Raw genomic sequence first — 27788 nt, forward strand, 5'->3', positions numbered from 1 at the left:
ATTATATGTTTTTATAAAATAAAAAAAATTATCTACACACGTGCGTGCATGCGCGCGTGTGTGTGGTCCTAAAGGGCTTAAATGCAAATATCAAGAGGGAACATTATCAGATTCTGACGAGAGAAGAAATTATAAGCGAGATGGCAGGTGCAAAGTTTTTTACAAAGTTGGATGCATCCCAGGGCTTTTGGCAGATGAAACTACATGAGGATAGCACACGGTACTGTACGTTCAACAAACCTTATGGCCGATATTCCTTTTTGAGGATGTCCTTCGAAATCTCTTCAGCTCCTGAAGTGTTCCACAAAGCCATGGAGCACATCATTGAAGGCATATAAGGAGTGCATGTTTATGTGGACGATATTTTGCTATGGGGATCCACGATGGAACAGGACTATAAAAGCCTCACTGAAGTGCTACAGAGAGTGCAGAAATATGGGACTTAAATTAAATAAGGAAAAATGTCAGTTCGGGGTGAAGGAAATCAGCCATTTATAGCCATCATTAAAAAGAACTTGAGTGAAATGTCTCCAAGAAAACGGTTGATGATGAAGCTTCAGCAATATGATTTTATACTGATTTTCACATCAGGAAAGTATATTGTGCTGGCTGATGCCCTGTCCAGGTCTACATCGCAGAATGAAGCACACAATGATAGTTCCACCGAAGCTGCTCCATGTGAATATAGTTGTTGCAGCCCTCCAGTCACAGACATGAAGTCCAAGCAGATTACAGTGGAAACAGCAAAAGACAAAGGTCTACAAATGGTTATAACACACAGTACTACCACATCCACTGAGGCAGAACAGAATTATTATTCCTTAATCACTGTGACAGGATATGATGAAAAGACTGCATGAGGGGCACCTTGAAGTGAAATGTGAAAGAAGAGCCAGAACGAAATGTATCAACCTGTGAGACATGTGTAAAGCATCAGGCTAAACAGCAAAAGGAACCCATGATCATCACTGAACCAACAAATGAAAAATGGCAGATAGTTGGGACTGATCTGTTCCTCCTGGATGGAAAGAATGATCTGCTAGTGATAGATAATCTATCCAACTATCCAGCGATGGCACTTTGCATTTGCTGCCTGTGTGATCAAACAGATAAATCAATCTTTACAAGACATGGAATCCCACAAGTTGTCTTCAGTGATAATGGTCCATGCTATAGTTGCAAAGAATTTCAGAACTTTCCAAAGAAGTATGATATTCAGCATGTCATTTCCAGTCTGCTTTATCCCCAGTCAAAATGGGAAGAGAAGAGAAGGGAGTACACATAGTTAAACAACTACTCAAGAAAGCAGGCAACAGTAGATCATATCCCTATTTAGCTCTGTTGAACTACCGAGCTTCTCCACTTGAGCATGGCTTATCTCCTGCTGAGATCTTAATGGGATGCAAATGACAGTACAAACCACATTGCCATATTCAACAAAGCCAAACTAGAACAGAAACCTGAAACAAAAATTATGTATGTGAGTATAGGTGTTTACATGATACGGGAAATCAGGGTAAAAGGCGAGAGAAATAAGGAGCCGGGGACGCCAGAGCGAGAGAGTGACATACACATAGCTCCGTGTGTGTCTCTGTATCTGTCTGTCTGTCTCTCTCTCTCTCTCTGGCATCCATGGCTCAAGCCACATAAAAATTATTTATCAAAAAGGTTGTTTTAGTAACATAATTTTATAAGACCAAGTTGCAATTCTTTTATTTGAATGATAAAATTTAGTGTCTCTTTTCAAATGTATCATCCAACACTTGACCAAATATGGAACAGAGCCTGTGGCATTCCACACAAGGATAACCTTGTATAAATCCTAATAATAGACACAGTGAAAAAGATTGCCATACTGTACCTGAACAGAGTGTAATAGCATAACACAAGCTTTGTTAGAGACTCTAGGATCTTTGCCCGGTTGCATAAAGCACTTTAAGTGTAATTTTCCCTTAAAATTACCCTAAAGTTTCCCTTAAATTTAAGGGTGTTGCAGAAAATAACTTTTAGTATTTTCTGCTCTCTGCACCTTTATTCTTTATAAACTGAACGAATGGGTGCATTAAAATCATGCCGCAAGTTAATTTGCAATATAATTTGAATATGTATATAGGCTATACTGTATATCCTACAGCCTCATTGACCACCACTAATATTCTTCATTTGGGATGGCAATCAGTTCTCTGCACAGTTATACTAGCATGTTAACATCTTGCATCACCTTAACTGAAACAGTCATTCAAATTCAAAGGTGTCTTCCTCGGGGGGACTTACTAGGAAAAGATTTTAACACAGAAAAGTGTTGGAATCTGTTAATTTCGAGGATTGTACTTCAGATACAAAAGAAATCTGCCCAGATTTCCTACAGAAATTAGTTTGAAAAATATTTACGCAGTAATCACAAACGCTGTGAACTTTAATATTCATTCAAATTGAAATAAAAGCATAGTATAAAGTTTTAGTATATTCTATGTGGTAAAATTGTCCAGATGTTGGTCGGGACATTTCTGATCTTGTGAAAGTTGTAGGGACATGTCGTATCCATGTAACAGTCAAATTTTAGTACAGTAAAACCTGGCTCACTGTAGTAAATCTCTTAACGGTTTCCCTTACCTAAGAGAAGAGTTTAAGGGGCTGCATGCAACACCCTCAAGTCATTTCCTTATGTAAGGGGAAATCACGCTTTAAGTGTTATACTTAAGGGAAAACCTTCAAGTGTTTTATGCAACCAGGCCCTGATCTCATAATATTCTAGAAGGGTAATTCATTTCATAAAGATTGAATATATTTGAAGACAGGACCCTGTCTATGTTACAGCCTTCTTTCTAACTGAAACTCTTTGCTAGTGGTTCACATTATAAAGCAAAGCTGAATATATTCAAACAAAATATCCCTGGGGAAAAATTGTGTTTCGTTTTTATCACAGCAATTAATAAAATTGACAACGTGGTTGTCTAGAATGTCATAGATTTCTGTTCCATGTCTCTATACATGTTTGATAGCATTACTGTTGCATTACTTGAATTGATGAGATGTGATTTTTTTGTGTCGATTTTATCAAAATAAATGATTGAATTTACACTACCAATCAAAGGTTTGGACACAACTAAATGATGTGCATCCTGGACACTTATTCAATGCTTTTACCGACTGCTTCAACTTATCCAACGTCTATAAAATGAAATCAAAATGTTAGTTTGGTAAATAAATGTATATGTAGGCACAATTTATATTTATCTACAAACTCATTTCAGATTCTTAAGCATAAGTCCTCATAATGATACAGCACTGTTTAGATTTGTATTTCCCTGTACAGTACATTTGTTAAATGATTAGTCACTTTGTTTAATGTATTGTAATACATTTTATACTGTAATCAGGTGAGGCCTGTTGAGGTTATGGTTCATGCGGTGGTCACCAGCTCTGACCTGCAGTTCGACCGCATTGACGTGGACTTTGGCCACTGCTCCATTTACGAGTCTGTTCAGACTACTGTACGTCTCACCAACTGCTCATTATTACCTCAGGAGTTTGGATTTGTGGGTGTTCCAAAGGTGAGCACAATATCCACTGTACAAAACACTGAAAATATACTGTAAACAAACACCTGATTCAGTTAAGTGTGTTGGAAACTTCTCAGAGAAGACCAAGAGACTTGGGTGAACCAGGATTCTTTATTGTAGAACATCACGAGGCATCAGTCTACAGGTCAGAATGCGCTGTCTTGAGCAGCAGTCATCAAGTCTAACTAAGGGAGGCATACATTGTATTTTATTGGTATTCAGTGGACAGTCCATATCCATATTGGCCTTAGACACAGGGGTGAAACAGAGGAGAGAAAATGCACCCCCAACTGTTAGCTCAAATAGACCTAATCAGGATAAGTGTCACCAAATGCTTGAGGCCTTGGGAGATCCAGCTTATCCTGAATTGTATATTGAATTGTATATAACTGTAGTGTTTTTATGTGATATAATATTAAAGACCATGGAACACCTGATCTTATAGTGTCACTTAAATTTGCAATCCCACAAGCGCATCACACATTTAACACTACAATAGTTCTCAGATATAGCAAAACAATACGTAACATGTAATATTGCTCATCAAACATAAAGATACATTCTGGCTTTATAATGTTATGATTTTTTTAAGTTTAGGGTGTTGTGATTCTGGTTAAATGTACATTATCAGATCAATCAAAATATATGAAATATAATATACAGTGAACCCAAAAAGCATTTGAACACTTAAAAATGTCTGAGTGTCACTGCATTAGATAACAAAATATCAAAGCAAGTGTCATCTATGATGATTGACATTTTTGATCAATGAATTTTAAAGGAATATTCTGGGTTCAAGTTAAGCTCAATCAACAGCATATGTGGTATAATGTTGATTATCATGAAAATAAATAAATAAAATACAAATTTGACATCCATTTCTTTAAAAATGTTACAGTGAGGCATATTCAATGCAAGTAAATGGGGTAAATTTTTGGAGAGTTTAAACTTTAAAGGCAGAAATGTGAAACTTGTAATTTTATGAAAGCATTCATTCATTCTTTTTTAAGACCTGTGTGTTATCATAGCTTTTTTTTAAAAAAAAGGAAATTTTACAGTCATTTTAGGCTTTTAGATTTTATGTCATTATGTTGTCATGGCAATAAAGTTGAAAAATTGACTATATCTTTACACAAAAAAAGGTTAGTAAGCGATTTTATCTCACACAAATCACGTTAACACATATTGTTTATGTCTTGAGTCTAAACGTTTGAAACCGAGTATTTTAACAGTTATGGATGCCCCATTGACTTCCATTGTAAGTGCCTCATTGTAACCCAGTTTTTACTTTATTTAAAGAAAAGGAGGGAGGAGTCTAAACTAATTTAGTGGTAATCAACATTTTGCCACAAATACTGTCAATTGAGCTTCACTTGTATTGAACCCAGAACATTCCTTTAAGTGTACAGATACTTTTTGAGTCCACTGTATAGTATATAAGTGAAGGAGAGACACAAGTTAAGAAAAGAAACACTTGTGAAGATTCATTTTTGATTATGGGATTCACTCTCAGAGATGGTTATATAATTAAATAGGGTTTTGTTTTCTCTCTAGTTTATTGATGTCCAGCCTAATGATGGTTTTGGCACTTTGCTGCCTTCACAAAGCATGAACATTCATTTGATCTTCAGCGTGTTAAAGGCGGGTGAATACAACTTTACCCTCATATGCAAGACGGGCATTAACAGGTAAGACATCCAAAACTATTTACTACAACTCTTTTGTGCAACACAGTGACTGAATACTTACAGACAGCATACTGTTGTGCTATTATTTATTTAAAATATTCAGATATGAAACACGTCACAGTTAACGTGTATCTACAACAGGAACTAGATCATATTCAAATGGCACCCTCTAGTGGGCATCAGTCTAAATTAATCTTGAGGTTTGTGGGTAAAGGATTTGTCTCTCTCCTCCTTGACACTCTGGGTGCTTACTCTTATTTCTAAAATTGTGCATCCTCGTTTCCTTTCCTTGTGTCTTACCTCCTTCCTCTTTAGATGTGAGGATGGATAATCAAAGCAAAGTGCAAAGCAAAAGAGACTTCCGTGTAGGATGCTCCTGTACATCCTCGCTCAAGGCTCCTCTGGAAGCTTCCTCTCCATTATCCTCACCTCCTCCCAGTGCATTTAGAGAATTGATAAGTCCTTTATGGTGATTAATTGACTAATTTCCATGTCACAGGCTCGAGGACAGAGGAGAGATGAAACGAGGAAGCTTTATTTTGAGGAGTGAGAAGCGTATTGAGAAAAGTAGAGGTTATCATTATAGTCGAACTTAGCATTTTGGCCTATCACAGAGCTAACAGAATTATCTGGTGTTGTCCAATGTCCACATCGGATTTGATAACCCCTATTTTCCCCTGTGGAAAATGTAGGCTTGACCTTTGACCTAGTTTGTTTATAAATTTGAGAGATTTGCATTTGGAGTTCTGAATTTTCTTTTAAGCTGAAAACTTGAACCTGTAATTTTATCATTTGAATATTTACAGTTAATTCAACCTTTAAAAAAATACAAATGGATAAAATATGTGACAGAAATCTCCTGTCTAGAATTCAAATGAACAAAGTTTAGATTCAAATACTTCAGTCATTGTTCTAGCACTTTATTAAGCTGGTTGGGGCTCACATCTGGTACTATGATGTCTTTATAATCACAGGATGTTTTCATGACAAATGTTGACAGCCGTCCCACTAAATCCTTCCTGATATTCTCATGGAATCATAGGATAATGGCAAATGACATCAGTGAGCTTGATTTAAACATGGCAGTTGACTGACGGACACTGCGGTCCCTATCCCGGTCCGTTACATGCAACGCAATGCCTTAAGTCATAATCGTAAAGTCAATGGGCATGGCCATGAAGTTTTGGTATTTTCATGCGAGCATGTCTAGGCATAAGTGGGTTTGGGGAAATGACGGGCGCAATGTGCATAAAGGCCGGACCAAGTGCAATTTAATTCTGAGGTTCTTCTCCGGTTATTCCACCCTCTGCTATTTAAATTAAGACAGCACATTAATAAGAAGCCTTTATTTTTTGTCACACAATATACATTTTGAACATATACAGTGAAATTCTTTTTTTTTTCACATATACCAGCTAAGCTGGGGTCAGATCGCAGGGTCAGCCATGATACAGCGCCTTGCTCAAGGGCCCAACGGTGGCATCTTGGTGGTGCTTGAACCCCTGACCTTCTGGTCAGTAACCCAGAGCCTCAACTGCTGAGCCACCACTGCCCCTAAATGGACTGTTTGCAATGAATTAAAAGTATAGAAATATGGACTTCCATTATTTTGTGCATTAACTGCATCCTTGATGAATGCCAGACATATTTCTATGAAAGTGACATGCTTCTTTTAATCGCATAGAAAATGTGATTCGCGTCAGGATTTGGATGTATGCTTATTTAAATTATAGAGAATGTAAGTATTATTAATCATTTTCATCTACTGACACACAAATCATGGCTAGTATTAACAATGACTTCACTTCTACCAAATATATTTATAAATTCACTTCAAACGAAATGAAAATATAATGTGGTAAAAAAAATCATACCAAATCCAAACACCCTTTTGCAGTGACTTAAAAATCACTAAAAACAAAAAAACAAAACAATATAAATTAGATCATAAATACAGTTGTAAATATAAACATAGTGATAATTATTGAAAAATAAGCCATGACTCATAAGTATTATTTTTTACTCAAAATAGCTATGACCGTGTTTGTCAGGGACTGATAACTGATGTGTTCACACTTGGCAGGTTTGGTTCGATTAAAATGAACTCTGGTGCGATTGCGCTGTTAGTGCGGTTCATTTGAACAAGTGTGAACGCTGTCACACGAACCTTGGTGCGCACTAAACAAGCGAACCGAGACCGCCTGAAAAGTGGGTCTCGGTCCGCTTCCAAACGAACTCTGGTATGGTTCGATTGATATATGAACGCAACATGGACCAAAGACATCTAAACGGACCAAAAACAGGAAGTAATTTGCCTAACACTGACCTCAAGCATACCTGGTTCTTCTCATCATGTTTCCCATTACAGTTCAGTACTGGCGTCAGAACCACCCATCAGCTGTCCTTGCAGCATATCTTCATTTGTGTGTACAACAGAAGAATTCCTGGCATTGTTTTGACTCCTTTAAACATTTTATTAGCTCTTCGTTTGTTCTCAGCTGGTAAAAATACCGTCATGTATACATCCAAAGAGTGCATTTCGCCAGCATTGTTTTGGATGTTCGGTAAGTTCCGTCAAAATACATATACGTCATAAAAGCTGTCCAATCAGGTCGTGACTTTTCCCTGATGCCTTTTGTTTTGTATCGTTAGGTTCGGTGTTAAAAATGCCAGTGTGAACGCTAAACAAACCAGGACTAAATGTATCATTTTCATTTTTGGTTCGGACCAAGAGAACCGAACTACAAGTGTGAACATACCCTTAATTTAATGTTCCACTATATTTAAAGAGTTTAGACATGAACTTCATTACCACCTGCTGGTGGAATCTCCAGAGCCATATAGAGAGAGAGTTGCGACAACTCCATTGACTCCAATGGAACGTTTTTTTTACAGCAATGGCGGCTCGTGGAGCCTCTCAATAGTTCCCGGAAGTAGCAGCAAACACATGCCGCGCCGTAGAGATGCAGCAGAACAAACCGTTTGCGACGCACTTTTAAAAGGTGAGACGTTTAAAGAATAATATTATCTTATTCTGTATATTATCAGTACATCTAAATAAAAATAACTTGTAAATTAAAACCTTATAGTTGAGTATTACTCATTAAATTAGGAGATAAGGGATGTTATCGGATAACTAACAGATTAGGCAAGGATTGGAGCTGGATAAAGTTAGTAACGAACACCCTATTAATTGTAAAATCTGTTCTCTTGATTCAGTTTCATCCATCGTTTTTGGAATTAGAGAAACGGAGTCTAAACATATATGCAGGGTGAGGTAAGTTGCATATTAGTTCAATATAACGTTTTTTCTCCTCTCCATGTCAGTGGGGATGCCATACATTCGCACACCTTTCTCTGAGCGATTGGAGCATCCCCATGCAGCACAGCAAACCATGGTGAAGACTATGCAACGACAACATGAAAGAAAGGACACATACAAAATGCTTGGCAAGCTATTTAATTTATTAGAAATGTATTCATGAATTGCTGTAAATAGTTATTGCATTTATTTGAATAAAAATACAAAAAAAAAGTAATATCAGTAATATATTATTACAATTTAAAATAACTGTTTTCTATTTTAATGTATTTTAAAATGTAATTTACTCCTGTGATGCCAAGCTGAATTTTCATCCTCATTACTTTTGAGCGGCAGTTTATATCACGAGTATGCTTAAGTTGTTTTAAAGCTGAATATATTGTGTATATGAATAAGTATTGTAAGAATTATACATTAGATATATAATATTTATAATACACAAATAATTATATTACTATATATAGAATTGTAAGAATTGTAAACAATAAGCTTCATTTCACTAAATTTTACATTAACGTAACTGCTGCTAATAGTTAATAGTTCATTGACCCATTGTGCGGTGCTAGCTGGAAATCACCTGTCACCAGCCTGTCTCTGTACTATCTGAAAAGTCATAAATATGAGATTAGTGAAAACAATGAACATGAGGTAACATAAAAAGGCAACAGAAACCCTAGCCTGAAATAAGTTGAGACAAATAACGGTAAGCGAACACTAATCCTCAAATATTAGCTGATTTGATCTTTAAAAAACAACATCGCTGTAACAACATACTCATGCTACATACATATGTCGGTGTGTTACATAAATATATAAAATAAATGCATTTATTGACTACTAATTACCAGAAATCGCAGTTCTGTCACTCTACTCTAACAGTTTGAAATGCCCGCCAAAGCACTTCCTGGAACTATCTGAAGTCTAGAGAGCAACTCTCTCTCTATATGGCTCTGGGAATCTCCAAACTGCAAATGCAGAAACTGAATTTAAACTTTACGCTGAGATACCAAATACTTTTTGTGTGCCTACACCCACAGTAGCATGGGCACTTGCACTTTGCTCTGGTACGGAAATTGCACTTAGAATTAATGCTCTCATGAAAATTGGATAAGACTTTGTGCACAGTCATTGCGCACTTACGAAAATAGAGCCTGCATTTCAAATGCCATATATAATGGGGGTTCCATCCACATTATTATTATTATTTTTTACATTTTGTGATATCATATAAAAATGCTAGATGGAAACACCAAGATGTGAATAAAATCTCCAGAATCCACATGAAATCTCCCTATGCTCCCTTGAGGTGGATAATTTTTTTACTCAATAAGAAGACATCTTAGAGGTTTGAGGATTTTGATGCCATGTGGCAAAAGGTTTTATGGTCAGATGAGACAAAAATGTAACCTTTTGACTTATGTGCTTATGTTTTCCAAGTGCTACTTATACCAAACACAGCACGCCACCTTGAACATTTCATACCTACTGTGAAGCCTGGTGGTGGCAACATTATGTTTCACTTCAGCGGGGACTGGGCAATTGGTCAGGATTGAAGGGAAAATGGATTCTGCCATGTACACCCAAATTCTTGAGGAAAATCTGTGGTCCTCTGCTCGACAGCTGAAGATGTATTTTTATTTATTTTGTTTGTCCTTTATTTAACCAGATTAAAACTCTCTTTTGCAGAAGTGTCCTGGCTAAAATAGGCAGCCGCAGAAGTTTACAGTTTTAAATAAATTAAAACAATTATAAAAACGTTATTTTACATTTGAATAAAGTAGATTCATATCAAGGCACAGTGCAAATGACATTTAAAATCATACAGCATTTTCGAGGGTAATTACAAAAAGTTGGACTATTATTTAAAAACAATTGCAAATTGATAAATCTAAATTCTCAAATTCACAAATGACAGATTTGAAAGTAATTATTGTCACCAGCAGGGTTTCTGCAGGTCTTAAAAAGTCTTAATTTTCCCTTCTGCTAAATAAGGCCTTAAAAAGGTCTTAAACTGGAGCAACAAAGTCTTAAATTCATAAGGTCATTACATAAATGTTGCATGAGGGATTGCTTTCTCGTTGCATTTAAGTAGGGTGACCAGATGTCCCGTTTTGAAGAGGTGTGTCCCAGTGTCCCGACAATTCTTTAAACATTGTAATTATGTCCTGGTTTCAGCTGGTAGGCTCACTGATTGTTTTCTACTTACATTTGATGTACTGATTTTCCTTCTCGCTATTGTCTTTAGTATCGTTTGCAGAGAAGAAAAGAAATTTCGAAGCGCTGCACGTTGATTTGATGATACTTTCATTCTAATCTTTCTGCAAATCTGCTGAAATGTATCTGGATACCATGGCGATGACATCATACAGTGGGCTAAAGCACATATCTGTTAATCAGAAGTTCACTGGTTCAAGTCCCACAGCCACCACCATTGTGTCCTTGAGTAAGGCACTTAACTCCAGGTTGCTCCGGGGGATTGTCCCTGTAATAAGTGCTCTGTAAGTCGCTTTGGATAAAAGCGTCTGCCAAATGCATAAATGTAAATGTAAATACACTTGGCGCAAATTCTTTGTCATACTGTCAGTCAGCACAAGTAGAAATGCACCAATAAAAAATGTGTTTTCAACAACGAGCTGAAAGAAGCCGATTCATTTCTCCATGCAGCACGTGAATATGTAAGCGAGTATTTTCCTGTACTGTTCATTTCCCACGAGCACGGAGGTAAATCAGACAATGTCACATTCAGACTGCACTTTTTACAGAGTACAAGCAATTATATGTTCAGATGTGGGGGTGTATTTACAATTTTTGATTACTTTAATTTTGTATTAAAATGTGTACCTGACATGACAAGTCATTTCATAATTACACATACAATATGACATCATATGGATAGGATGGGCTACATGGAATTTTACATGTACATTAAGTAGATAAAAAAAAAAATTGTTAAATCGTGAAAAAACTCAATCTAAAATAAAATATACATTTTCACAAACTATATACTGCCATTCAAAAGCTACATAACACAAAATGTACTCTTATTTACTCAAATCATCCTGTTCAAAAGTTTGCACCCCTTAGTACTTCTTATGTTGCCTTCTTGAGCATCAGTAATGGTTTGCACATTTCGTAATAGTTGTGTATTAGTCCCTCAATTGTCAAAATCTGCACCTCATATATAGCCACTGTTGGGAAGAACTCAAATGTGCAGAAGATGCTGAGAAACTAACTCATTTTACTGTAGTTGGGTTTTTTGGACCTTTTCACTGCTCAGGATAAAGCAGGGATTTATGAACAATTATTACACAAACAGTTATTGATCATCGAGAAAGCAACACATATATTAGAAACCAAGGGAATGTAAACTTCTGAACAGGATCATGTGTGTAAATTCAGTTATTATTTTGTAGTGTGGAATATATGTGAGGATGTGTTATGTCAAATAGCTTCTTCGGGGCAGTATTAAATAAAAACAAAATGCAATTTTTATGAACCCTCATTTAAAAAAATTGGGGAGAAAAGAGGAGAAAATCAAAAAAGGTGCAGACTTATAAAAAACATCTCCATAATCTAGCAGAAACTAGTTTCTTATTTCTTATTAGTAGACTGAAATAACTGGTTTACATGAAACTTAAAAGATAATGATTCATCTAAACCAAGATATTTATATTCAGACAGACTGTATCATATTACCTTGCAAAGTGCAGAGTGGAGCAATATTTGTTGCTGATTTCTTTGAGTTTGAGAATAACATGGATTTCGTTTATCCACATTTAAAACCAGTTTTAAACTATAAAGCCTATATTGCACTACATCAAACGCTGATTGTAGTTGACAATCAGCTAGATGTTTAGATGGAGCACTACTATTGTATACTGAATACTGATGATGGGCAGTAGATTCGCTTATCAACATGACAATGACCCTAAACATGACCCTAAATGACCCTCTGTATGTCTGTCCGTCTGCCCGTCCATTTGTTCCTGTTTGGCTGAAGCCTCACTTCTTTTTCCCGGCTGATCCTGGCCCATTTGCCTTTGGACTTTGCGGCCTGTGGGTCTTCTCTTCTACAGTCCAGCCTGACCATTTGGATTGTTGCCCAGGGATTGTGTTTTTTCCCCTTCAGGTTAGTTTTTGTTTGTTTTTGCTTATTTTTAAGTCCAATACAGCACTCTGCATCTGAGTCCATTCTCCTCCCTCCACCCACCGCTGACAGAACAAACTGGCCAGTTTTCCTCTTCACAACTCCTACCACCCGGGGTTCTGTAAGAGACACATGGCCCAGCTCACTGAATTCGGCAGATGTGAGGGACTTCTGTTCACAGTAGAAGGGCTGGACTTTAATGAAACCACTCTCAAGGACATTTTTAATTCTTGCATCGAGAACTCTCGAGATGGAAGGCTTGGGATCCATTCATTTTGGGGTTTGTGGGCTATATATCCCATCGGAAAGAGTGCATAACCCCCCACTACCGGCAGCCCCCCCCATCTCCAGACCTGCTGGACCCTGTCGGCTTCCTGGAACCTCCTAACCTGGAAGCTGGATCCCACCTCCTTCCTGGACCTTCCTCCATGGCTGCCAGACTCCGCCCCATTCCTGGATCCTCCTCCCTGGCCGCCAGACACCATTACCACCTTGGAGCCTCCCTTTGGTTTCCCCCACCCTCTCCCCCTGGGCTGGTACTGCCTGCGCCCCCATGGTCTGTCTACTCCCCTCTTGCCCTGCCATCCCTCTTCTGCTTGGTTCCGTTTTGATCTGTGCCTCCAGCCCCGCCCTGAACTGTTTTATCTGTTCACCCCAATCTGTCAAATCTTTTTGTTTGTTTGTGTTACTACCTGCCTCTATTTGTTTATCTTTGGTCAGGTTGGGATGCCTGGAAGTCCTTGTCCTTGTTACCCTCCTCAGGTGGATGTATTCCCTGCCGAGGTGTCCTGTCCATCTGTCCATCCATCCATATATTAAACTATAGTGAACTAGCCTACAAACAAACACTCAAAAGCAATGGCGTAGATTTGGTTTGAACATTGGGAGGGGGGTGCATGTCATATAACAACTGTCTAAACGTCCAAGTGGACGTATTTTTGGGGGATATGTGGATGCTAAGGGAAGCCCTATAATAAGATAACTGATAAATACAGACACACACACACACACACATAAAGGAGTTAATAAGTGAAGCTCCAATCTAAGGAACAACACCGCTTATGCACATCCCGAGCTCATTGATGTGCTTCAAAAGTGTGTAAATGTATGATTATTGTAGGTGTGCAACATGTAGTTCACGTTGTTTTCTTCTACATCAGTTTATTAAAGCAATCCATTGTTTTGTCAGACAGCCCAAAACAAAGAATCGGAAACAGACTCTATAAAATTACTGCCCACAGCACCTTACAAATAAGCATAATAACGGAAATATTTCTTACAAAAGGCAATTTAAAGTCTGATCATGACTAAAATTGACATTTATTGTTGAATGCGGTGAATTTGTACAGAAGCAATGCTTTAAATAATGAGGATGATTTAAGACGCAAATTTTCAAAGTTTACTCGCTGATAGTAACACGCAAATGCGCTGCACGCTCTGTCAGCACGCTTAAACAATACATAAAGTGGCATCTTTATTTCATCACTTTAAAATCATCACAGTTAAAAAATATGAATATGGGACGTGTGCCCCCTGTCTCCCCCAATTCTAAAAGACTGATGGTTTTAAATTAAGAAATTAAAACTGAAATATAGTATTTATTATATATATATATATATATATATATATATATATATATATATATATATATATATATATTAGTTATACTACTACTAATTATAATACAATATTATTATTATTTTAAAAATTTTGACAAAGGTTGACTTGGTTCCAAAAAATTCTTATGTGATTGAAAAGTGGACATTTATCCTATTATAACTAAAGTAAACAAAAGAGATCAGAATCCATTTCAATCCAGATACAAGCTGAAAAAATAAAGATATGCATAGAGAACTGGCTTCTTTTCTACTGAAGATTTTAACTGGAATTACTGTTATTTAATAAAAAAGTTCAAGTCTAGTTGGAGGTTTGTGTTTCTTTACTCATCCATCTTTTTTCTGAACATTCTTCTATTTTCAGTTTCCGGTCTCCTGTGTTTTCACCTGCATCTGCGTATATTGTTAGCAAGTAAAGTATTACATTTATAGAAATTGTCAAATTTCTACAAATGTGGCTCGATGGTGCCGATACTTCACAGAGTCGAGATGAAAATTTTTTTTTCAGTGCCTCACCCGAGTATGTAGATGACACGATGGTCAGTGGTTTCATGTAAGATTATTGTATCAAAAGTATAGCCAAAATAGTTTACTAACCTTTTCTGAGTAAAGTTATATTCAATTGCACAACTTAGTGCCATGATGACATAACGCTGTAAACCCTGTAATCCCAGTAAACAACAAGTTAATCATCTTTACAGTTCAAATAATACACAAGTTTTAACAGAAGAACTAAAGTGATTACTTTTATAAAATTATAAGCTTCACATTTCTGCCTTTAAACCCTCCAAAAATGTACCCCATTTACTTCTGTTGTAAGTGTCTCCTGTAACCTCAAATTTATTTTAAAGAAAAGGAGGGATGAGTCAAAATAATTATTTTGTGGAAATCAACATTATGCCACTAATGCTGTCGATTGAGCATAACTTTTGTTGGATCCGGAATATTCCTTAAAAGTCATTGAGCAAAAATGCTCAGCAAAGTGAAGTTAGCTCTGAGAAAAGCTCTAGCCATAGATGTTCAAAATGAAGACCAAACGTATAGCTGATACTTTGTGGTTTTCAAACGTTTCTGGAACATTTGAATATTTAATGTGCTGTACTCCACCTGTGGTTACTCTGAAAGGACACTGCTAAGAGTAAACATTCTAATGTTTAATTCTATGGTAATTGTTTCCAAACAGAGACTTCCCGCTGTCTTGTCATGCTACTGGTGTCCAGCCTTCACTGAAGCTGTCTGATTGGTTGGTTAAGTTTGGAAGGACAGCGGTAGGTGACCAGTCCACTGCAGTGATGTATGTGGAGAATCCGCACACTACACAGAAAGAGTGTACACAACCTCTGACAAATATCAACAAGAGGTGTGGTGCAGGAGCACGGCTCTTTGCGTTCTCGGTACCTGAAAACTCTGAAATCACCTTCACACCTGCTTCAGGACGAGTGCTGCCTGGACAGGTACTAACTGCTAATAATGTGGCTGCAATTTACAGTCTTTGTTCCACAAATCTTTTTTTCATTCTTCAGCCTTACTTCAATTAATATTTTGCTATACATTTTTATTATTATTTTTAGTATTGTGAATATTGGCAATTTTTACATCTTCAATCTTTCGAGGTGTATTTCTTAAACTGGGGTTTGTTTATCCACAGGGGCCAGTCTCAAATACTCAGGTGGTCAATGAAAAATGCCTGAATTGTAAATTATGTAATTAAATCAGCAATGATTATATAGTATTGTACTACTGACTATAAGTCATTGACTAATACACTTAAAAAAAGAAAAAAAAGAAGTACTATTTTCATCTTTTTTTTCTTTCTGTTAAAATATCTAAACATCCTTTAAGCATGAACAAAAATACTTGAGAAGCAGAATGACAAGATATTAAAGACAATTCACCCAAAAATTATCTCATCATTTACTCACTCTCATGCCACCCCAGATGTGTATAACTTTCTTCTGCTGCACACAAATGAAGATTTTTTGAAGAATATTTCAGCTCTGTAGGTCCATACAATGTAATTGAATGGTGACCAGAACTTTGAAGGTTCAAAAATCATATAAAGGCAGCATAAAAGTAATCCATATCCATATAATTCAGTGAAAAACAGATCAATATTAGTAAAAAGAATTTTTTTTTTTTTTTTTTATCAATGCTCCTCCCTGCCAAGTAGTTGGTGATATGCACAAGGAATGTGAATCACCAAAAACAAAAGAAGAAGAATGTGAAAGGGAAAGTGGAGATTTAGAGTAAAAAAGAACTAAAATATTGATCTGTCTCTCACCCACACCTATCATATCAATGCTGAAGAGATATTTTTAGATATTCTGGAAAACAAGACAAAATACTCGGCGTACAAATGAATTTTAATTTTAATATAGTTGAAGTTTATAACAAAATATATAATATTAAATAAAAAAAAAGTGTGAGATCAGCATGAATGTGTATAATATGATAGCGAAAGAAAAAGGCTGAATAACCTTTAAAAGGGATGCTTCCCATATATACAGTATTTTGTTGTTGATTTCAAAGGCATCAACAAAGAGTATTTTGGTTTAATCTATCAGGTATTTGGTAGAAGCTATATAAATCAGATAGATGCCAAAATGGACATGTTATTTGACATGCCCTCATCCTCAAAAACCATGAACTAAACTACACAAGGTTAAAGAAAATACCACCCAGACTACATTAAATACGGGTAACAGGTTTGGTAATGTGTTGTGTTGCCACTCGATGTCCAATGTAAAATCCAGGTTCAGGAGCAAAACTTGTATCATCATCTTGCCAGTGTGTATCTCCACAGAGATGTCTGGTCCAGGTCACATTCAGCCCAACACTCTCTGATGATGCCATCAAAGCAGAGACTCTTCGCTTAAATGGTCTTAATGAGGATCTTCATAGAGCCGAAACTGACAGCACCAGCAGCAAAAATACACAACCAGACACAAGAGTAAGAACCTTCTCGAGATCCACAATAAAATCATGTAACTTCAGACAAAACATTGTGAAGCACTGTGACTGCTGTGTTGTCTTTGTACATTTAGAGGAAAATGGAGACTCCATTAGAGCAAGTTCAAGGCACCAAAGCGACAACCCCTTTCCATTCGCCGAATCCAGCGGACATTCAAACAGGGTACGCACGTTAAGCTGTGTTTAATGATGTTGCCGTAATTTATGGGGAGTGGACAACAATTGAAAATATGATTCATTTGATATGTTTTCCTTGGTAGTTCTTTAGAATATTTGGCTGGGAAGGTATCGCTTCTGCAATCCTTTACTGAGCGCTCCAGTCGCTGCATCATACCCTGCTTTACCTCATCAGACCCTGTGCTGGACATGTCAGAGGAACCCACATACAGGTGACATGAGAAATGCACAGGACATTCTCTATCATTAATTTTATAATGATAGTAAAGTCACCAAAACAATGAAACAATGAACAAAGAGAAGTAGGAATTATGCAATGAGTTAAATCAATGAAAAAAAGACTTCATCAGGTGCTTTATCCTGAGATGCATTTTAATCAGTATTGCAGGAGTTCAAATGAAAGCTGAACAATTGGTCACTGCTTTTCCTTCACTATCTACAAAAAGTCATCCATTTAAAAATAAATAAAATGTTAGTTTGAAAAAGAAATTAATACGTAAGCACAATATCTGTCTATAAATTTAATTTGAAGCATTTAAGCTGAAGCCTTTAGATCAAAAGGTTGGGAACACTTTCTATGAAGTCCATATTTATAACATTATATAAATACCATTGACTTTATAATGTTTCATGATACATAATGTATAATGTCTCATTATAACCTATCAAGAAACATCCAGTTTTAACGCAGCAGAAGTTAATAAAGTTAATTGCTGTAGAGTGCAAACAGTCAAAAGGCTTTATGACGTAATCATATTATAAGTGGTCTTTGCCTGCTTTAAGTAGTTACAAAAGCAATATCTTATAAACAGCCATAAAAAAATAAAAACCTAAAATACATTTCAAGTCAAACGTATGTAATGGAAGTTATTTATAAAATAAATCTCCAAATAAGATGCACAAACATTAAAGTTTATTGAATGGAGTCTAGTATAGAATCAGTCTGATTTAAAAAAAAGTATTATTCTTAAGTGTTTACACCTTATATAACTGTATTTAACTTCCAGCTTAACTCGTAAATATCTTATGGATGTTTATAAGGAGACATTGCTTTAGTCACTTAACTGAAAGCATACCTATTATTACAAATACAGTGTATATATATAATACATTATAACTTCTGCAGAAAAAATTTTATGTTTAGGAATGAAAGCACTGACCGAACTGCGCACCTCTGCGGGTCTTCGGCTCGGGAAGAACACCAATTCTCGAACAAGCGCCACTTTAGGGCGTAAAGTTGCCTGGTGGAGGGAGCTCTGGTTTGGTTGATCATGTCTATGACTGTAGGTGGTAGATCCACTATATCTTCTGCATCCCGTCCAGGGGCCAGACGTGGAGGTTCCAGAGGTCCGGGCGCGGGTGCCAGAGGGTGCCCCGTCCCTGAGAAAGAAAGCCCTTCCTCAGGAGAATTTTCCAGGAAGGTGCTGTCGCGAGGAGCGTAAGATCCGAGAACCAGGCCCGGGTGGGCCAGTAAGGGGCCACCAGGTTGACCTGTTCCTTGTCCTCCCTGATCTTGCACAGCACCGGTGCAAGAAGTTTCACTGGGGCAAATGCGTACTTGCACAGCCCCCGGGGTCAGCTGTGTGCCAGCGCGTCTGTCTCGAGAGGTGCTCCTGTCAGGGAGTACCAGAGCGGGCAGTGGGAGTTGTCTTGGGAGGCAAAGAGATGTGCCTCTGCCTTGCCGAATTGGTCCCATATCAGCTGGACCACCTGGGGGTGGAGCCTCCACTCTCTGCTGGGCGAAACCTGCCGTGACAGCGCGTCCGCCGTCGTGTTGCGGTTGCCAGGGATGTTAGTGGCACGCTGCGACCTGAGTCACGGCTGACTCGAAAGGAGGAGAAGGCGGGCGAGTTGTGACATATGACGAGAGCACACGCCACCTTGGCGATTTATGTACGCTACCGTTGCGGTGTTGTCTGAATGGATCAAGATGTGCTTGCCCCGGATTAGTGGGAGAAACCTTCGTAGGGCAAGAGATACAGCCAACAACTCTTGGCAGTTGATGTGCCAACACTGCCGGGGTCCTGTCCAGGGACCAGCGGCAGCGTGCCCATTGCACACGGCACCCCAACCCTGTCGAGAGGCATCTGTGGTCACCACGACACATCTGGACACCTGCTGCAAGGGGACTCCTGTCCACAGAAAGCAGAGGTCTGTCCAAGGGTTGAAAGTCTGATGGCAAGAAGGGGTGATTGTCACACGGTATGTGCCGTGGCGCCATGCCCATCTCGGGACTCGAGTCTGTAGCCAGTGCTGAAGCGGTCTCATATGCATCAACCCGAGCGGTGCGGCTGCGGCTAAGGATGCCATATGCCCCAGGAGCCTCTGGAATTGTTTTAGAGGAACCGCTGTGCCGGGCTTGAAGAGAGCGAGGCACCTGAGCACTGACTGAGCGCGCTCGTTGGTGAGACGCACAGTCATTGAGACTGATTCTAACTCCATGCTGAGAAAAGAGATGCTCTTGCTCTTTTCCCAGTTGACCTGAAGCCCTAGACGGCTGAGGTGCCTTAGCACCTGGTCCCTGTGAGCGCACAGTAACTCTCGTGAACCGTAAGAAGGGTCGGTGTTGAGGCAGAATGGAGACGTGGAAGTACCGCAAACCAATCTAGCTGTCGAACGCAGGTAAGAATCTGTTTCTGCGTGAGTATTTTGAACGGGAGTCTGTGTAAGGCCCGGTTGAGAACTCGCAGGTCCATGTTTGGTCGCAACCTGCCTCTTGTTTTGGGTACGATGAAGAGCTGTAGAAACCCTTCTCCATCACGGCTGGAGGGATGAGATCTATCGCATCCTTGAGGAGCAGGGTCGTGATCTCTGCTCGTAAGGCGCTGGCTTTCTCGCAGCGCACGGAAGTGGAGCGAAGACCGCTGAAACGAGGTGGGAGCCGGGCGAACTGAATCGCGTAGCCAAGTCGGATGGTCCTGGCCAGCCAGCGAACACCGCTGAAACGAGTAGGGAGCCGGGCGAACTGAATCACGTAGCCGAGTCGGATGGTCCTGGCCAGGTCCAAGATTGGTCGCAACCCACCGCTTGTTTTGGGCACGATGAAGTAAGGGCTGTAGAATCCCTTCTCCATCTCGGCTGGAGGGATGGGCTCTATCGCATCTTTGAGGAGCAGGGACATGATCTCTGCTCGTAAGGCGCTGGCTTTCTCGCCGCGCAAGGAAGTGGAGTGACTACCGCTGAAACGAGGTGGAAGCCGGGCGAACTGTATCGCGTAGCCGAGTCGGATGTCCTGGCCAGCCAGCGTGACGGATTGGGAAGTGAAAGCCGCGCATCCAAGCTCCGCACAAGGGGCACTAACGGGACGATTGCTTTTCACGTACCGGGCGGGGGGGAGCAGGTAATAGCGCGTCGCGAGTTAGAAGAGCGCCCCGAGGCTTGGGTGCTGAGAGAAGACTCAAAGTGCTTACCTTGCTATATAACAAGGTATCGAGCCAGAGTCGAGAGAACTGCGTCCTGGGAGCCGGGCTGGATGACCAAGGGAGTGAGTAAATCGCTCTTATTGCGAATGTGGGTACCGCAGCCCGAAGGCGATGCGGCAAATGAAAGTAATGAAAACAAGGGTTCTCCTCCCGGCCCTCCACCGGGGGACGGAGTGGTCTTGGTACCAGCTCCGGAGCGAACATCTGACTGCCTGGGTCGCCCGTCTCAGGAGTGCTTCGGAGCTTTCCTGGTCCTGGAAGGGGTCCTGGAGACGGGGGGCGTACCCCGCCTGCGAGGTGCTCAATGCTGGGGCTGAGAGCTGGGCCCAGGTTGAGGCGGAGCTGCCTGTTGTTTGGTCACAGGGGGATGCCCTCAGCGAGCAGGCGGGGCGCGCTGGTTTGGCGGCACTGCGGCATGATGTGAGATATCGCCTCCGTCTGCTTCTTCACCGCCTAGAACTGCTGGGCGAAGTCGTCGACGGTGTCGCCGAAGAGGCCGAGCTGGGAGACAGGGGCATTGAGAAATCGTGACAAATCGTGAATCGTTGAGAAACTTCGCGCATCTCAATCATGTTCAGCCAGAGGTGGCGCTCCTGGACCTATTCATTTTCACTAGTTGTTGATAAAAGGTGTTTACCAACTAGTAACAATAAAATTATTGATATAAAAAAATTATAATTTTTACTAGTAAGAGGTACTAATAGCAAGAAAGTAATTCTATATATCTTTAATTGCGTTTTGAGTGAATGATAGATCATTGTGATATTCTACTAGTAAAAATGCAGAAGAATTTTGTTTTTAACAAAAAATAATTTTGTTTTTAACTATTTGAAATTCCATTTTATATTAAGATGTATTTCTTCAAGTAATTACATTGTTTTTTAATATATAGAATGAATGTTTTAGTTGTAGAAATGTATTTACTTATATCAAGCATGTGCATTCTCACTAGTGAAACTTTAATTGTTGATACCTATAATTTTAAATCTTGCCAATTATTAAAAGTCAGTTCAGTTTGCCATACACTTAGTAATCTTTGTTTATGTTTCTCTCATTTATATGACAGTGGTCTTGGACTACTCAGTATGTTTGAAAGAAACTTGAAAGGTTTTATTGCAATCAGATAAATTATAATTATTATAATTTTATAATTATAAAATTATAATTATAATATATTAATCATGTATGAGAATAGAGTTTTTCTACAAAGACATCAGTAACTTTTTCTTTTGCGCGTTTCTTTTTAAACTAATTGTGAATTCGGACTAACAGATCTAGATAATGCGATTGTAGCTTGGCTTCGTCCACCACTGACAAAGTGGTTAGCAACATCATGCAAAAGCAGAAGTTACTGATGTCTTTGGGCGGGGTGGCTGTGGCTCAGTTGGTAGAGCGGGTCGGCCACTAATTGCAGGGTTGGTGCTTCCACGACTCCACATGCCGAAGTGTCGTTGGGCAAGACACTGAACCCAAAGTTGCTCCCAATGGCAGGCTAGCACCTTACATAGCAGCTCTGCCACCATCGGTGTATGAATGTGTGTGTGAATGGGTGAATGAGACACAGTGTAAAGTGCTTTGTGTTAAGGCTTAAAAAGGCGCTATATAAGTGCAGACCATTTACCATTTACCATCTTTGTTGAAATACTCCATTCACATGCATGATTTATTTTTCCAACAATGGAAAGTGTCTGATAGTAGAGCATTTCCTAACATAAAGTGAACATTATTGGGCTGGTTTTTTATCTCAAAATGGCATGACCATGACGAGGGACCCCTTATAAAACATCTTTTTCTTGGCCACTGATATGACTAGAGATCTCAAGTGAGTGTAAAATATTTTAAACTGAAAATAACCTTTTAAGAGAATAAAATTACAAAGTGCACTTTCAAACTTTAACGTTAAACAATAGTGGAGCAAAATCAAACACATTAGAGTCAAAGTTGTTTTACAGGCCTCATGACACACTCTATGTGGAGCTGCACTGTCCAGCCGTCAGACCGGCACTACTGCTCATCTCTAATAATGGACACAACATCGTTGACTTTAACCGGGTGCCAGTAGGTAATACACATTTAACCTGTTTACCTGTTCTTCTAGTTTCTTAGGGTGCTTTCACACTAGACATTTTAGCACGCACCCGGGTTCGAATAATGTCAAAGTTCGCTAAGAATGCTATTTTCCAAACTCGGGTGTGCCCCCACAAACTTGCTGCTGATATCAAACCAGTCATACCAAATCATGGAAGTGAACCACTTGTGATGACGTATAATTAGCTTTTTTTGCCTGCTCGCGAACGCAGTTATTATAGTATGATGCATTTCTCATACTTGCTTGTCTCAAAATAAACTGCCATCAGAGAGCAGCTTACATTCTTTACAACTCTTGCAATGCATCCGCGGGCTCGCGGCAGACAAATGCTAAGATTCATCACATCAATCCCCTTCAATTCATCCGTGGTAGAGGATTGAAGTGTCGTGATGTGCATGGCAAGTTTTCATGGTAAATCCAAAGAGACAAACCTAGTTACAGCAGTAAACAGCTGCTGCTTGTACTCACATTAATGACGTAATCTGACCGTGATTCGGACCCAAATAATATATGATGTTAACAGAGACCAGCGGGGGCAGCAGGAGAGGGAGCAAATTAACTCCAAGCAATTGAACCAAGTGTGAAAGCACCCTGTGACGAGGTCTCTGACTTTCTTCGCGTTTGCTTTTCAGCTTAACAAATGCACACACATAAGAAATCGGCTGTGTGCATCTCTCTCTCTCCCCTCTTGTGAAAGCACGCCCCAACAGATAGTACCGGAAGGTGAGGACCACCCACTTGATGGCCAAACACTCTATCTAGCACAGGGCACTCCTCCCCCTCCACCATCTGGGACAGTACCGCTCCCACCCCCCTGTCCGATGCATCTGTCTGCAAGATAAAGGGGAGAGTGAAGTCAGGAGAGTGCAATAATGTCCCACCACAAAGTGCAGCCTTCACCCGCGTGAACGCCTGCTGACATGGCTCCGTCCACTGGAATGGATCTGGTACCCCTTTTTTAGTCAGATCAGTCTGACTAAAAAACCGCTGGTGGCGGTTGACAAACCTACATAAAAGCTAGCCAGCCCCAGGAACTGTCACAACTAATTTTTGGTCTTAGGTATTGGGCAGGCTGCAATCACTGCGGTATTATCAATTTGTCCATCTGCCCATGGCCCAAGTGGAAGCCCAGATACCATACCTGATATCCAGATATCCACTCTATTGTGCACTTTTGGCATGCCCGTCCATCTCAATGAATTCAGGACGCCCTCAGATGCCACAGGTGCTGTTGCCAATCAATACCGAAAATTATGATGTCATCTAGATAATCAGCGGCATAAGCAGCATGCAGTCTGAGGATTCTGTCCATGAGCCGCTGAAAAGTAACCGGGGCCCTGAACAAACCAAACGGAAGCATCACAAATTGGTGTAATCCGAATGGTGGGGAAAATAGCGTCTTTTCATGGGACATGGGAGTTAAGGGGATCTGCAAGTATCCCTTTGTCACACCCTGTGTTGAATAAAAGCGACCCGTATCTAACTGATCGAGCTAGCTCATCAATCCGAGGCATCGGGTAGCGTTCAAACATTGACACTGCATTGACTTTTCTGTAATTCACATAGATTGAACCGAGCTGTCGCTCTTAGGAACCAGATCCATCGGGCTGATCCAGTCACTGTGGGATTCTTCTATTACCCCCATATCCAGCATGGCCTTTGATTCTTCCCGAACCACTTCTTTCTTGTGCTCAGGTAATCGGTAGGGATGTTGACCGCACACCGTGCGACACACAAACAGCAATTCAAATGGGGAGAACCACAGAGGCTTGTGGGACCTCTTGAACTGCAAATAATAAGGGCTCAAGCCACTTGTCCCAATTTCGAGCATCCTCGTCCACAAACTTAGGAATCATATTCTTTAGGGTTTGATTAAATCGTTTGACCAAACGTCATTTTGGGGGTGGTAAACGCTGGTCCAAATCGATTTAATCCCCTATAATTTGTACAGTATGCGTAGTGCACGTGACATAAACGTAGTGCTCTGCTCAGTGAGGATTTCTTTCGGAATCCCCACTTGGGAGATAATTCGGGGATTCACCAGCTGACATTCACGGCATGCTGCACACCACCTGCGAACATCCCCTTGAATGCCTTGCCAATAGAAAAGGACTATTAGATGGTTCAGTGTCTTTTCCTGCCCTAAGTGACCCACCATCGGATTATAATGAGCCGTGTTATTAACAATTGGGATGTATCCTCCTGTCTGAGTGTCCTGCATCACTTGATAATTGAGAAATATGGATATGCGGGTGCAAAGTCTGGTTGGAGGCGTTGACCATCAATCACTTTCACTTGATCAAAGGCATGCCGAAGGGTCTCGTCTTCAAGTGCTCCAGAGGGAAATCCCCTTCCGGGAATCCTCCAAGGGCTGGGGAAGCTGAGACTTCCCCTTCCCTTATGTCCTCCTGACGAGGAGCTGATGTAGATGGCTCTGGCACCGCTTCCCCAGCCAGCGAATCACACACCACACACCGAAATGTTTTGTTGCAGGACCCATCCACACACATTCCCCTTAATAAAGTAGTAAATGCAGTCAATTCGTTCTCAAGATTTGTGGATGGGAGAGATGGGGACTAACAGCAGCCTCAACACTATGCTTTTGTCCCTGAAATTGAATAGTGACCGTCACTACAGGGTAATTTTGAATATCCCTGTGCACACACCTTACCTTCACCCACCAGCTTGTATCCAAAGCCTCAGACTGAATGGAGGTTTGATTACAACCAGAATCCACCAAGACTTGATATGTACCACCCTTACTACTCTCAGGTATACGCTATGCTCCTGCACAGGAGCGCCGTCCCTTTCGGTAGCCGGTTGATCAGCTGCTTCAGCACCACCAGGTTGACTACAGCCACAGTGTCGTATTCTGCTGCAAGCAGCCACCGCCGGCAGGAGTCACAGATCTGTTTGGCAATGGCAAAAGGGTGTCCATCCTCGCCAATCATCAGCCAGCAGAAGCGCAGGCATTGCTGCTCTATGCTACGGCCGACCCGTTGTCAGGAGGTTGGTGATGGGTAGTTGTTGGGCTGCCAGTTGCACTTCTCCCAACAGCAGCGGCAGCAGGCGGACCGCCCACTGGGACTCTGGCCATCCCGCATCCTGCTTCTGCCCCACGATCAAACAGATCCATGAATGCCTCCGGGTCATCCTCTGGCCCCAACTTGGTGAGCGTGAAGTGGGCCATGGTGGGGGTGGTGGCAGAGGTCATGCCAGTGGAAACCCCCTGGGGTATCAAGCTACGTAGCACCTGCCGGTCCTCTGCTTGAGCTTGAATGATGACCTGGAATCGCTGCTCCTGTTCCTGGCACAGCTCAAGCAGAGCTTGATGTTGCATTTGGTTGCATTTGAGGGTCTTGATCAGCTCGGTGAAGGGTGAGGACTCCATGGCAGCGTAACATCCTCCAAATTCCTGGGTTTCAGCAGCAAAGTGACATGGTCTCTGACTTTCTTCTCAAGGAGGAAGTGAGAGCCGGGTACATGTACAACACAAGTCTTTATTTCCCACACTTTCCAGTGTAACACAAACAGGTTTGCTTTTCTGCTTATGAAGTGCACACACATAAGAACTCGGCTGCGTGCGAGTCTCTCTCTCTCTGTCTCCCCTCTGGCGGTTTGGACTGCTCTTTTATCCCTCTCCAACTCTCACTACAACACAAAACAAAAAAGCTGTTAGAGGTGATTTCCCAGAGGTGTCAGTCCTTACCGCTCTTCCTCTCCCGGCCTCGCTCTCCACAGACATCACTTGGCCACGCCCACATCACCACACACCCTTAATGTGTAATTTTCATGTCACTTTAATTGTGTTCAAATTCATAGGTCAAAAGGTGTTGAAGAAGGTGATAATCCAGAACATTTCCACAGAGCCTTTGAAGGTATCCATCAACCTGCTATTTACCCGCTATTTACTGTTTGTTTTATTAATTAAATAAAACAAACAGTATAGTAATAATGATAATATTTAGGGCTGTCAATTCTGTTAATTAAGTGTGATTAGTTATATACAAAATAACGCATTAAAACATTATGTGATTTATCATGCATCCTAATCCGTGTGTAAATTAACCAATTTAATATGTTTTTTACAACAGTGAAACATTTCAAGCTTGAAGTAGATGTAACGTTGTATTTTTACAAGCCAGTAGGGGCAGTCAGCATGCCTCAACAAACCTTAAAGCAGCACAGCCACAGAATGAGAGCCTCTCACAGGATGTGTTCTTGACAGCTGGATGAATCACAACAGAATGCAGGGATCATGACTTTTGCTTTACACATTAAAGTAAAACACATTATCGTAAAAGCGTGCCGTTTTTGACATTATAAAACCAGTGAGATGCTTCAAAAGTGTCTGTCTGACACATACACTCACCTAAAGGATTATTAGGAACACCTGTTCAATTTCTCATTAATGCAATTATCTAATCAACCAATCACATGGCAGTTGCTTCAATGCATTTAGGTGTGTGGTCCTGGTCAAGACAATCTCCTGAACTCCAAACTGAAGAATGGGAAAGAAAGGTGATTTAAGCCATTTTGAGCATGGCATGGTTGTTGGTGCCAGACGGGCCGGTCTGAGTATTTCACAATCTGCTCAGTTACTGGGATTTTAACGCACAACCATTTCTAGGGTTTACAAAGAATGGTGTGAAAAGGGAAAAACATCCAGTATGCGGCAGTCCTGTGGGCAAAAATGCCTTGTTGATGCTAGAGGTCAGAGGAGAATGGGCCAACTGATTCAAGCTGATAGAAGAGCAACTTTGCCTGAAATAACCACTTGTTACAACCGAGGTA

The 27788-nt window shown here is 40.3% G+C and overlaps 1 protein-coding gene across 1 annotated transcript in view; it reads left to right on the forward strand.

The window, feature by feature from the left end:
- The window catches only part of cfap74 (cilia and flagella associated protein 74), a 149882-nt gene that overhangs the window by 97201 nt on the left and 24893 nt on the right, over nucleotides 1–27788 (forward strand). The window contains exons 24-31 of the mRNA XM_052094084.1: nucleotides 3381–3554; nucleotides 5118–5251; nucleotides 15520–15790; nucleotides 17140–17286; nucleotides 17381–17469; nucleotides 17567–17695; nucleotides 22858–22967; nucleotides 26817–26872. Of these exons, the coding sequence (XP_051950044.1) occupies nucleotides 3381–3554; nucleotides 5118–5251; nucleotides 15520–15790; nucleotides 17140–17286; nucleotides 17381–17469; nucleotides 17567–17695; nucleotides 22858–22967; nucleotides 26817–26872 (1110 nt within the window). The remainder of the gene's footprint in view (nucleotides 1–3380; nucleotides 3555–5117; nucleotides 5252–15519; nucleotides 15791–17139; nucleotides 17287–17380; nucleotides 17470–17566; nucleotides 17696–22857; nucleotides 22968–26816; nucleotides 26873–27788) is intronic.

Source organism: Xyrauchen texanus, chromosome 27, assembly GCF_025860055.1.
Source record: "Xyrauchen texanus isolate HMW12.3.18 chromosome 27, RBS_HiC_50CHRs, whole genome shotgun sequence".
NCBI classification, from domain to species: Eukaryota; Metazoa; Chordata; class Actinopteri; order Cypriniformes; family Catostomidae; genus Xyrauchen; species Xyrauchen texanus.